At 42.1% G+C, this 13,612-nt stretch overlaps 1 protein-coding gene across 11 annotated transcripts in view; it reads right to left on the bottom strand.

Moving 5' to 3' along the window:
- ASPH (aspartate beta-hydroxylase) overlaps positions 1–13,612 on the bottom strand; it is an 83,226-nt gene that overhangs the window by 18,206 nt on the left and 51,408 nt on the right. For all 11 annotated transcript variants that reach the window (XM_064170788.1, XM_064170784.1, XM_064170794.1 and 8 more), the window contains 3 exons: positions 5,268–5,309; positions 1,827–1,915; positions 573–659 (listed from right to left, as the gene is read on the bottom strand). In XM_064170788.1, coding sequence (XP_064026858.1) covers positions 573–659; positions 1,827–1,915; positions 5,268–5,309 — 218 coding nt within the window. The remainder of the gene's footprint in view (positions 1–572; positions 660–1,826; positions 1,916–5,267; positions 5,310–13,612) is intronic.

Below are 13,612 nucleotides of genomic sequence, written 5' to 3' on the forward strand. Positions count from 1 at the left end.
TCCACCACCTCCCTGGGAAAACCCTTCCAGGCTCTCACCACCCTCATGCTCAACAACTTCTTCCTAACATCCAGTCTGAATCTCCCCATTTCCAGCTTTGTTCCATCCCCTCAGTCCTATCCCTACCTGACAGCCTAGAAGTCCCTCCCCAGCTTTTTTGTAGCCCACTTCAGACACTGAAAGGCCACAACAGGGTCTCCTTGGAGCCTTCTCCTCTCCAGGGAACTACTGGAGAGAGTCCAACAGAGGCTACAAGGGGACTGGAACATCTGTCTGGTGAGGAGAGACTGTGAGACCTGGGGCTGGTCAGCCTGGAGAAGAGCAGCCTGAGAAGGAAGGGATCTTATTAATGCTACCAACTAGCTGAGGGGTGGGTGCCAAGGAGACAAAGCAATTGGGGAAGAACAGAGGACTGGAGCAGATGCAGTATGCCAGAGCACACAAGTCCCTGAATTCCTGGGGAATCATCCCTAAAATCAGAAGTGGAGCCTGGGTGGAGTTTAGAGTTGTGCTGTGGAAGAAACTAGGTGGGTTTAATCACTTGCAAGACTTCAGGCTTTGTTCCAGTGTACCTGTGCTTTCCCATATCTTGCTCGAGGGCTCTCTGGGTACTGGCTCACCAAAGCTTCAAAGGCTCTCAGAGCTTCTTCAACTTTCCCCTGGGAAGCAGAGAGATTTATCAACAGCTCCAGCTGATAAAACTGCTGCAGGATGCAGGAGCTAATCACACCTTTGTTTCCCCAGTTACAAGAAGACAGCAGCAAACCAACTGAAAGCAAGGCAGAAAGTGCAGGCTGGGCTGAGTTTTCACCCAGGTTCCTTAGGTTTGGCTCCTTATTTAAGTCCTAACTCAGTGTTCTTTCAGCATTTTCTAGTTCTCATGGTTCAAATGGCAGCTTTGGAGCTGTTCTCCTTCTTCTGAGGGAAAATCAACTGCTGAGGTGACACTACCCTGCCCAGAACATCAAAGGATTCTACCTGAGAGCAACACCCAAAGTGACTAACAGAGAACAGAGAGGAAGTGCTGGATACAGATGGGAACTTTCTCTCTGCATCTCTCACACAAAGAACAGCATCACAACTGGAGCCCTTTGAAACCACCCTCTGGAGCCCTTCTGAGCCACCCTCTGGAGCCCTTTTAAGTCACCTTCTGGAGCCCTTTTAAGTCACCTTCTGGAGTCCTTCTAAGTCACCTTCTGGAGCCCCTTTTATGCCACCTTCTGGAGCTCTTTGAAACCACCTTCTAGAGCCTTTCTGGAGCCCTTCTAAGTGACTTTCTGGAGCCCTTTTAAACCACCTTTTGGAGCCCTTCTAAGCCACCTTCTAGAGCCCCTTTAAAGCACCTTCTGGAGTCCTTCTAAACTTCCTTCTCGAGCCCTTCTAAGCCATCTTCTGGAGCCCTTTAGGAGCCCTTCTAAACCACCCTCTAGAGGTCTTCCAATTCTTCTTCCAGAGTCTCTCTAATCCCTCTAATCGTCCTGGAGTTGCTCCAGAGTCTCTCCAATTCTTCTACCTCTTCTTCTGCACTTCTCCTCCCAGCTGACTTCAGTACTCAGAGGAATAACAGTGACAGGCCCAGGACTGCCCTTGCAGCCTTGTTTTGGACAGTAGGAACTGAAGGTTATGCCAAAAGACCCACGGGCAGAGCTGGAGTTACGTCTTTGGAGAACCTCAGCTAAACAAGACAGCAGAAACAAACCCTGAAGGCCAAACATGCTCTGAATGTTTAAGTTTCCCAAAAGATGGTTCCAGAGAGAGTCTCTTAAAGCAGCTCTCCCCTTTCCCAAGCCCATTTTTTGCCCTGAGGGAAAAGGCTCCACACTTACTTTCTTACGCAGCCTTTCTGCAGCATCCAGTTCAGCTTTAATGGTCTTGTCAAGCTTGTTCAAGAGCTTTGGCTTCTTCTTCTTTGTAGCTAGAAGAGATGCAAGAGGCACACAGTTTATCACTTAAACATTACCTCATTAATGTTATTATGTGCAGGGTGAGTGCCAGGAGGCTGGAGCCAGGCTCTGCTAGGTGATGCCCAGCGACAGCACAAGGGGCAGTGGGTGGAAGCTGAAGCATAGGAGGTGCCATGTGAACCTGAGGAAGAGGGTGACAGAGCACTGGAACAGGCTGCCCAGGGGGGTTGTGGAGTCTCCTTCTCTGGAGATATTCAAAGCCCAACTGGATCCTGTGTGATCTGGTACAGGAGATCATGCTCTGGCAGGGGGGGGTGGACTGGATGAGCTTTGGAGGTTCCTTCCAGCGCCTGACATTCTGTGATTCTATGATTCTATGATCACTTCTTAGGTCTTGTGAGACACTGGAACAGGCTGCCCAAGGGGGTTGTGGAGTCTCCCTCTCTGGAGATATTCCAAATCTGCCTGGATGTGTTCCTGTGTGATCTGGTCTAAGAGATCCTGCTCTGGCAGGGGGTTGGACTGGCTGAGCTTTGGAGGTCCCTTCCAGCTCCTGGAATTCTGTGGTTCTGTGGCATCAGCTCCTTTCAGGGGCATGTAGAGAGCCAGTGCCAACTACAGGGGAACATAAGAAGGTGGATTTGAGTTTCCTCCTATTGCCATTTTCACCTGAAGGGAGCAGGGAACATTGCCTTAACTTGGCAGCAGCCAAGCCCCATCCATTCTGTGCCACCTTTACTACCCTGCTAGGACAGCAGAAGACAACATCAGACATGGGGACAGGCTTTCAGCAGGACCTGCTGTGACAGGACAAGGGGAGATGGCTTAAGCTAAAAGAGGAAGGCTTCAGGCTGGAGAGAAGGAAGGAATATTTCACACTGAGGGTGGTGAGAGCCAGGACCAGGGTGCCCAAGGCAGGTGGGAGATGCCCCATCCCTGGAAGCATCCCAGGCCAGGTCGTTTGGGGCTGTGAGCAGCAAGGTGAAGATGTCCTCACTCACTGTGAGGGAGTTGGTCTAGATGAGGTTTAGAAGCCCTTTCCAGCCCAAACCATGATTCTGGGACAGCATTTTGGGGGCAGAAAGACAATGAAGAAATTTATCTCTGGCCTTTGGCCAAAGGGTTGCTTGAATGCAGCCAAAAGACATCATGATGAAAGGGAGCAGAGACTAAACACATCCCCAGACCAAAATCACTCCAACTGTTCCTCATGACCAACATCCCTACCAAGCTGCAGCCACTCCAGACAGCAGAGCCTGCACAATACTCTTTACTGCAAGGGAAATTGGTCTGCAGCAACTGCAGCTAAAGACTGATGATGGTCATTAGACTCCTTGGCTTTATTAGCCCCTCCAATGCCCCAGTTTTTATTGTCTGCTTGCTTCCCCAGATTAGTTGATTAGAGAGGTTTTGCTTGTTCTACCAGCAAAGATCTTTCAATCCCTGTGGTGCTGCTGCCTCTGACTTGGCTGGATGCAGTTAGTTGGGTTTATACCTTCTCAGCTATCATTTACAGAAGCCCATAAAGCAAGGGGCTCACTTGCACTATCTGTCTAACCTAATGAGCTTCCCAAGCAACAGGACAGTGACAGGACATCTTCATCATCATCAAATTCTCATTCCAGTGCTCACTGAGAGGCAAGACAATTTCAAAGCTTCATTTGGGTAATGATGTGGGCTCAGGGTGAGGAAGGAGGACAATTGCTTGAGCAGATCTGGAATTCCAGGTTAAAGCTTCAAGTCTGCTAATGCCTGGCTGTGGTTTTCAGTTCATAACTGAGATCTTCACTTGGACTGGGAAAGGCAGAGTGTTTGAGGAGAGGAGACAAGGAGAAGCAGAATCCCAGCATAGTGGGGGTTGGAAAGGTCTTATGGAGATCATCCAGACCAAGCCTTTGCTAAAGCACCCACAGGAGCTGGCCCAGGATCACAATGGCCAGGTGGGATTGGAGTCTCTCTAGAGGAGACTCCACACCCTCTCTGGGCAGCCTCACACCAAAGGTTTGCCTCCTGCTTAGATGAAACCTCCTGGATCCCATTTTGTGCCTGTTACCCCTCACCCAGTCACTGGCCACCACTGGCTGCAGAGCAGCCAGGCAGAGAGGGACCTGGGGGTGCTGGCAGAGAGGAGCTGCAGAGGAGGCAGCAGTGCCCAGGTGGGCAGCAGAGCCAATGGCATCCTGGGCTGGCTCAGGAGCAGTGTGGGCAGCAGGACAAGGGAGATTCTTCTGCCCCTGTGCTCAGCACTGCTCAGGACACCCCTGGAGTGCTGTGTCCAGTGCTGGGCTCCTCAATACAAGAGAGATGTTGCAGTACTGGAAGGTGTCCACAGGAGGGCGACAAAGCTGGGGAGGGTCCTGGAGCAGAGCCCTGTGAGGAGAGGCTGAGGGAGCTGGGGGGGTGCAGCCTGCAGCAGAGGAGGCTCAGGGCAGAGATCATTGCTGCCTGCAGCTGCCTGCAGGGAGACTGTAGCCAGGTGGGGTTGGGCTCTGCTGCCAGGCACCCAGCACCAGCACAAGGGGACACAGCCTCAAGCTGTGCCAGGGCAGGTTCAGGCTGGATGTTGTTAGGAAGTTGTTGTCAGAGAGAGTGATTGGCATTGGAATGGGCTGCCCAGGGAGGTGGTGGAGTTTGTGTGGCAGGAGGTGTTGAAGCCAAGCCTGGCTGGGGCACTTAGTGCCATGGTCTGGGTGGCTGGGCAGGGCTGGGTGCTGGGTCGGGCTGGCTGAGCTTGGAGCTCTCTTCCAACCTGCTGGATTCTATGATTCTGTGAAGAGTTTGACTCCATCCTGTTGCCCTCTGCCCTTTAGCTCTGGCTGGGCACTGAGGAGCTCCCAAGGGCATTGTGAGGGCAGGGTCCCAGTGCTGCTGGCTAAGCCTCACTCTTTCCTGGCCTCTAAGTGCTCCTACCTGACCTAAGCCAGGCAGAACTCCTCACTGGGCAAACCCAGAGCTGACAAGGATGGATTTGGCTGCCACTTGTCGCCCTCAGCTCAGCCCAGCAGGCAGTGCTGAGCCCAGCTTTTGAAGCCAGGCAGCCCAGGTCATCTCTTGCCTACAGGCACCAGAGGAAGGTGGTGAAACTGTGACCTCCTGAGTCCTAACCCACATCAGTGAACGTTTTACTCCTCAACCAGCAGAAGGTCTTATCAGCAGCCTGTGACCACCTAAGCAGGAGCAGACACTGCTGTCAGGTTTGGCAAGGGCTCTGTGCCCACTCACAGAGGCTCTGGGTGCCTCTTCAGCTCCAGCTGACCCACAAAGGTTGCAGAGCAGCTGAGCTGCACCACTGTTGAGTCAGCTTGAAGTCAGTCCCCACAGAAATCAAGCTTTGGACTTTCAGAGTGTCACTTTCAGACTTACCTTTCTCTGTTTTGTCCTGCCCAGCTTCTTTTTCACTTTTCCCTAGAACATTAAAAAGATCATTTCACTGACATCAGTCTGTGTGAAGAGCTCATGCTAAGAGAGACAGCTGACAGCCTGACCACCCAGCACCTTGGGCCAACAGGACCCCTGTGTCACACTTGTACTGTTCCATGCAACCACAGATTATTGCCTGAGCCATAAAAAGTCTTTCTCTGTGACTGCTTCCAATATTCCACAAGTGATTGTGTCAGAAAACAGCTCAGAAACCTTCCCCTCCAGATGTTCAGTAGATTGTGGATACAATCAGAGGGATTTATCCTTATCAGAGGATAAAGCAGAGGGAAAAAACCCTGATCAGCAAGCAAAAAAATGTTGGAACTCTACTTTTTTATATCTAGATGAGTACAGAGATATGGTTTATATACATATAATTATATATATTATATGATCATAGACATATTTGATATGTAGGTATAATTTTATATATATATACACATCAAATAATCACATATATATATATATATATATATATATATATATATAGCTATATCTCATAGAATCACCCAGGTTGGAAGAGACCTCCAAGCTCATCCAGCCCAACCTAGCACCCAGCCCTATCCAGTCAACCAGACCATGGCACTAAGTGCCCCAGCCAGGCTTTTCTTGAACACCTCCCTAGAAGATATATATAGATATACATATGTATGTATATATATACATATATATATATATATATATATATATATATATATACATATATATGATTATGTGATCAAATAAAATGACCAGTATTTTGACTCTACTTTTTTATTTACATATATGTTTTTCATATATATATATTATAAATATATATTTAGATATATATTATATATACTATACTTTTTAATATATATTATTATATATGTATGTTATATATATATATAAAAAACATAGCTATATATAATTATATATATAATATGATCATATGTTCATATATATATATGTATATATACATATATATATATGAATTTTTTTGTATATATATGTATCACGTAATCATATATATTTCATAGAATCACAGAATCAAACAGGTTGGAAGAGAGCTCCAAGCTCAGCCAGCACAACCTAGCACCCAGCCCTGCCCAACCAACCAGACCATGGCACTAAGTGCCCCAGCCAGGCTTGGCTGCAACACCTCCTGCCACAGAAACTCCACCACCTCCCTGGGCAGCCCATTCCAATGCCAATCACTCTCTCTGACAACAACTTCCTAACAACATCCAGCCTAGACCTGCCCTGGCACAGCTTCAGGCTGTGTCCCCTTCTTCTGTTGCTGGCTGCCTGGCAGCAGAGCCCAACCCCACCTGGCTACAGCCTCCCTGCAGGCAGCTGCAGGCAGCAATGAGCTCTGCCCTGAGCCTCCTCTGCTGCAGGCTGCACCCCCCCAGCTCCCTCAGCCTCTCCTCACAGGGCTCTGCTCCAGGCCCCTCCCCAGCTTTGGCGCCCTCCTGTGGACACCTTCCAGTACTGCAACATCTCTCTGCAATGGAGGAGCCCAGAACTGGACACAGCACTCAAGGGGTGTCCTGAGCAGTGCTGAGCACAGAGGCAGAATAACCTCCCTTGTCCTGCTGCCCACACTGCTCCTGAGCCAGCCCAGGATGCCATTGGCTCTGCTGCCCACCTGGGCACTGCTGTCTCCTCTTCAGCTCCTCTCTCCCAGCACCCCCAGCTCCCTCTCTGCCTGGCTGCTCTCAGCCACTCTGGCCCCAGCCTGTAGTGCTGCTTGGGGTTGTTGTGGCCAAAGTGCAGAACCCTGCACTTGGCCTTGTTCAATCTCATCCCCTTGGCCTCTGCCCACCCATCCAGCCTGGCCAGGTTCCTCTGCAGGGCTCTCCTACCCTCCAACAGCTCCCCAGCTGCTTCTAGCTTGGCATCACCTGCAAACTTACTGCATGTATCCCCAGTTAACATCTTCCACACATTCAGGAAGCAAATAACGACAGCAGCAAGACCAAAGATATTCTTCTGTGTTTTATTGCAGCCAAACATTAAAACAGCTTCAAGATACATTGCTTTAGCAGCCTGCTTGACCTTGCTCAGAGCTTGGCATAGTTTTTGTAAACATGAAGCACATAAAAAAAAAACCCAAACAAATCACATAACCCAGTCACAAAATGCTTTGATCACAGCATTAAGAAACTCTCACAGTTCCCAGGATTCTACCACCAGGCTGCCACCACTCTTCATGTACAAAGAGTCCTGCACTCACCCCTCTGAAAGCACTCCCCCCCAAAAATATGGCTTGGTAAAGGTTATTGCTCTGCAGTTCACACATCACAGGTTATGCCCCCAGGAAAAGAAGTCCCATCCCCAAGCACATCACAGTCTAAGAGGTTTATTGCTCCCCTGAAAAGTCTAAAGGAATCACTTTTGGGACATCTCATCTGCCCTTACACAGAGCCCTGCTGCAACCCCAAAGGGAAAAGGCCAGCACAGGATGTCCCTCTCACTACAAATGTTAGCAGCTAAGGACCTGACTTCAAAACAGTGTGAGTGAAATGGGACATCTCCCTGCCCACCAGAAGGCAACCACTCAGGGTCACCAAACTCATCTGTCTTACTAAAAAGGAGGTTTTCTTTCCTAACTCTATTAATTTTTATCTCTTCTATTGTTGTATTTCTCCCCCCCATCATTTTCTTTCTCCCTCCCATCACTGTATTTCTCCCTCCCATCACTGTATTTCCCCCTCCATCACTGTATTTCCCCCCCATAGTATTTCTCCCTCCATCACTGTATTTCTCCCTCCCACCACTGTATTTCTCCCTCCATCACTGTATTTCTCCCCCCCCATTGTATTTCTCCTTCCATCACTGTATTTCTCCCTCCCACCACTGTATTTCTCCCTCCATCATTGTATTTCTCCCCCCATCATTGTACTTCTCCCTCCTATCACTGTATTTTCCCCCTCCATCGTTGTATTTCTCCCCCCATCATTGTATTTCTCCCCCCCCATTGTACTTCTCCCTCCATCACTGTATTTCTCCCCCCCATTGTTGTGTTTCTGCCCCCATCATTGTATTTCTCCCTCCACCATTTCATTTCTTCTTCCCATTGTTTCTCCCCCCCATTACATTATCTCTTCCCCCAGCATTTTATTTCTTCTCACATTGCTTTATTTCTCCCCTTATCATTTTATTTCTCCCCCCCCATTATTTTCTCTGATTAGTTTTAATTTCTCCCCCTCTCACCTTAATTTCTCCCCCCCTTTTTTTCCTGTCATTCTTATTTCTTCTCCTATTATTTTTATTTCTCCTCCTATTATTTCCTCTCCTACTATTTTAATTTCTCCTATATTTTTCCTTACTCTATTTTTTCCTTCTCCTATTATTTTTTCCTTCTATTATTTTTTCTTCTCCTACCTTTTTTCTTCTATTTTTTTCCTTCTATTATTTTTTCCTTCTATTATTTTTGTCTTCTACTATTTTGTTCTTCTCCATTTTTCTTCTATTTTCTTCCTTCTGTTATTTTTTCCTCCTATTATTTTTTCCTTCTATTATTTTTTCCTTCTATTACTTTTTCCTTCTATTATTTTTTCCTTCTATTATTTTTTTCCTTCTCCTATCTTTTTCTTCTCCTACCTTTCTTCTTCTCCTGTTTTTTTCCTTCTCCTATTATTTTTTCCTTCTTTTTTTTTCCTTTTCCTATTTTTTTTTTCTCCTACCTTTTTTCTTCTCCTGTTTTTTCCTTCTCCTATTTTTTCCTTCTACTATTTTTTTCCTTCTCCTATTATTTTTTTTCTTTCTCCTATAATATTTTTCCTTTTCCTATTACTTTTTTTTCCTTCTCCTATTATTATTGTATTTTTTTTTCCTCCCATGCTTTGATTTCTCCTAAACTTCCTGTACCAGGCTTGGAAATGTCCTTAAAAATCACAGCAATTATTCCTGAGCCAAAAAAACAAAACCCAACCCCAAAAAGGAACATATGCAAAACTCCAAAGAGCAAAACAAAATCATTGCTCAGTTGTGGAACAGCAGCACAGAATGGGCTCAAAACCACCTCGATGACAGCAGGAATGGAAAGCACTCAAAGGCTCCACTTCAGAGCTACCATTGGCAGTTTCAATTTCAATTCTGACATCCTTTTTTTTTTCCCTCTTCTCCTTAAAGTTTCAAATTTTTTTTGCTTCCAAAGAAAATTTCCAGGTCAATTATTGGCACAAATTTGACTCCCTAAAACAATTGACTGAAGTCCTGAACCGTTTCATTGGGAGGCAAAGCAGAAGGACTTGACTGAACTCAGTCTGATCCCAGTCGCTGCTTCCCTCCCTTCCCTGCCTGCCTCTCATGGGCTTTGGAGCCACTTCTGGTTGGGAAAAGAAAAGCCCCAACCAAATCTGCCTGAATAAAAACCTTCTGAATGAAGTCATTTAGTAACCTGCCCTTTCCCTAGTCTGAATTGAGGAAGGCATTGAGTAAACTGGCATTGACTAGTCTGAATGAATGCAACCATTTAGTAACCTGCCTTTTAATAGTCTGAATTAATGACACAATGTAGGAATCTGCCTTTTAATAAGAGGAACTAATGAAATCATTTAGGAATCTGCCTTTTCATAGTCTGAATTAATGACATAATGTAGGAATCTGCCTTTTAATAAGAGGAACTAATGAAATCATTTAGTAATCTGCCTTTTAATAGTCTGAATTAATGAAATAATGTAGGAATCTGCCTTTTAATAGTCTGAATTAATGAAATAATGTAGGAATCTGCCTTTTAATAATAGGAACTCATGAAATCATTTAGTAATCTGCCTTTTAATAGTCTGAATTAATGAAATAATGTAGGAATCTGCCTTTTAATAGTCTGAATTAATGAAATAATGTAGGAATCTGCCTTTTAATAATAGGAACTCATGAAATCATTTAGTAATCTGCCTTTTAATAGTCTGAATTAATGAAATAATGTAGGAATCTGCCTTTTAATAATAGGAACTCATGAAATCATTTAGTAATCTGCCTTTTAATAGTCTTAATTAATGAAATAATGTAATAATCTGCCTTTTAATAATGGGAATTAATGAAATAGCTTAGTAATATGCCCTTTTAATAGTCTGAATTAATGAAATAATTGTGTAATCTGCCTTTTAATAGTCTGAATTAATGAAATAATTTAGTAATCTGCAATTTAATAATAGGAATTAATGAAATAATTTTGTAATCTGACCTTTTAATAGTATGAATTAACAAAATAATGTAGTAATCTACCTTTTAATAATAGGAATTAATGAAATATTTTAGTAATCTGCCTTTTAATAGTCTAAATTAACAAAATAATTTAGTAATCTGCAATTTAATAATAGGAATGAATGAAATAATTTTGTAATCTGACCTTTTAATAGTATGAATTAACAAAATAATGTAGTAATCTACCTTTTAATAATAGGAATTAATGAAATAATTTAGTAGTCTGCCTTTTAATAATCTAAATTAACAAAATAATGTAGTAATCTGCCTTTTAATAGTCTGACTTAACAAAGTAATGTAGTGATCTGCCTTTTAATAGTCTGAATTAATGAAATAATTTAGTAATATGCCTTTTAATAATCTAAATTAACAAAACAATGTAGTAATCTGCCTTTTAATAGTCTGAACTAATGAAATAATTTAGTAATCTACCCTTTTAATAGTCTGAATTAACAAAATAATGTAGTAATCTACCTTTTAATAATAGGAAATAATGAAATAATTTAGTACTCTGCCTTTTAATAGTCTAAATTAACAAAATAATGTAGTAATCTGCCTTTTAATAGTCTGACTTAACAAAGTAATGTAGTGATCTGCCTTTTAATAATTGGAATTAACGAACTAATTTAGTCATCTGCTTTTTAATGGCTTTAATTAACAAAATAATTTAGTAATCTGCCCTTTTAATAGTCTGAGTTAATACAATAATGCAGCAATCTGCCCTTTTCATAGTCTGAAGGGATAAAGTAACTCAGTAAACTGCCCTCTTCTATTCTGGAGGAGTAAAACAATGCAGCAAAGTGTCCTTTTATTAGAACTAATTGATGAAATAATTTAGTAATCTGCCTTTTAATAGTCTGAATGAATGAAGTAATGTAGTAATCTGTTTTTAACAGTCTGAATGAACAAAACAATGTAGTAAACTGCCACTGCCTAGCCTAAATTACTAAAACAGCTTAGCAATTTGCCCTCCTAATTAGTCTGAGCGAATCAAACAACTTAGTAATCTGCCTTTTAATAGCCTGAATGAATGAGGTGATGTAGTGATCTGCCCCTGACTAGTCTGAATGAGTAAAATAACGAAGTAAACTGCCAGTTACTAGTCTGAACGACCAAAACCATTTAGCAAAGTGCCCCTTCCTAGCCTGAAGGACTAAGCTCCATCAGCAAACTGCCCCTTCCTAGCCTAAAGGACTAAGCTCCATCAGCAAAGTGCCCCTTCCTAGCCTGAAGGACTAAGCTCCATCAGCAAAGTGCCCCTTCCTAGCCTGAAGGACTAAGCTCCATCAGCAAACTGCCCCTTCCTAGCCTGAAGGACTAAACTCAGTCAGCAAACTGCCCCTTCCTAGCATGAAGGACTAAGCTCCATCAGCAAAGTGCCCCTTCCTAGCCTGAAGGACTAAGCTCCATCAGCAAAGTGCCCCTTCCTAGCCTGAAGGACTAAGCTCCATCAGCAAAGTGCCCCTTCCTAGCCTAAAGGACTAAGCTCCATCAGCAAAGTGCCCCTTCCTAGCCTAAAGGACTAAGCTCCATCAGCAAAGTGCCCCTTCCTAGCCTGAAGGACTCAAGTAATTAAGTAAACTCTCTCCTCACCAGCCTGAACTAAACACAAAGCAGCAGCTGAAATTCACGGAGTGTGACTGCTGACATAAACATCAGTGCAAAAAAAAAACCCCAACCCAACCCCCCCGTCCCCCCCACAAAGATCTAAGTCAAACTTCCCAGCAGGATGTGTGCTTGGTTAGCGTTCGAGGAGCTGCAGCCGAAGCTGCCTGCTGGCTCCGCGCTGCCAAAGCCGCTTCGCAGCGCACCGCTAGCCAAAGGCTTCGGTTTGAGCGAACTGCTCTGCCCCCAGCCCGCAGCGCCACGGAGGGAAAGTGGAGGCTAAGCCAAGCCCTGCACGGGAGGCGGCTGCAGGAAGAGAAGGGCAAGGGAGCTACAGAACAGTATCAACCTGCAGCTGCACATTGCGAACACAGAAGAGGGAAAGAAGAGTCAGGAAATTTGACCAAGAGGGGAGAGGAGAAAAAAAAAGGTAAAATAAAAATGGGTTAAAAATAAACTAAAAAAAAAAGAATTAAAATGAACTTGAAAAATAATGAAGTAAAAAGAAAAGAAAATTAAAATAAGCATGGAAAAAGAAAAGAAAACAAACAGAATAAACTATAAGGTTAAAAAGGAAAAAGCAACCAAAATAGAAAATAAAACGCAAAAAAAGCGATAAAAAATTAAAATTAACATAAAAATGAAACAATAAAATTAGCATAATAAACAAAAAATAAAAATACAACAAAAAGAAAATAAAAATAAAATTATAAAATAACAAACATTTAAAAGAAAAGAAATTAAACACAAGAAACAAAAAAAAACCCCAAAAAGAAAAAAAAAAAAATTTTAAAGAAAAGAAATTAAACACAAGAATCAAACAAACAAAATAATAAATTAAACATAAAACAAAAAGAAAATAAAAAAATCAAATAACAAACATTAAAAAGAAAAGAAATTAAACACAAGAAACAAAAAATCATTAAAAATAAAATAAAAAGAAAATAAAAAATATAAAATAACAAACATTTAAAAGAAAAGAAATTAAACACAAGAAACAAACAAAATAATAAATTAAAAATAAAACAAATTAAAAATCAAATAACAAACATTTAAAAGAAAATAAACACAATAAACAAAAAATAAAAATATAAAATAATGAATTAAAAATAAAACAAAAAGAAAATAAAAAATATCAAATAACAAACATTAAAAAGAAAAGAAATTAAACACAAGAAAAAAAACACAAAAAGAAAATTTAAAAAATTATAAAAACATTTAAAAGAAAATAAATTAAACACAAGAAACAAACAAAATAATAAATTAAAAATAAAACAAAAAATTATAAAATAACAAACATTTAAAAGAAAATAAACACAATAAACAAAAAAAATTAAAAATTAAAAGAAATAAAAATTATAAAATTCAAGTAAATATAAAAGGAAATTAAAAAAAAGTAAAAATAAAAAAGAATAAACTAAAAATAAAAAACCCTAAAAATTAAAAAAATAAAATAAAAATAAAAATTAAAATTAAGTAGAAATTAAAAACAAAAATCTTTTAAAATTAAA

Source organism: Pogoniulus pusillus, chromosome 34, assembly GCF_015220805.1.
Source record: "Pogoniulus pusillus isolate bPogPus1 chromosome 34, bPogPus1.pri, whole genome shotgun sequence".
In the NCBI taxonomy this organism is placed as follows: Eukaryota; Metazoa; Chordata; class Aves; order Piciformes; family Lybiidae; genus Pogoniulus; species Pogoniulus pusillus.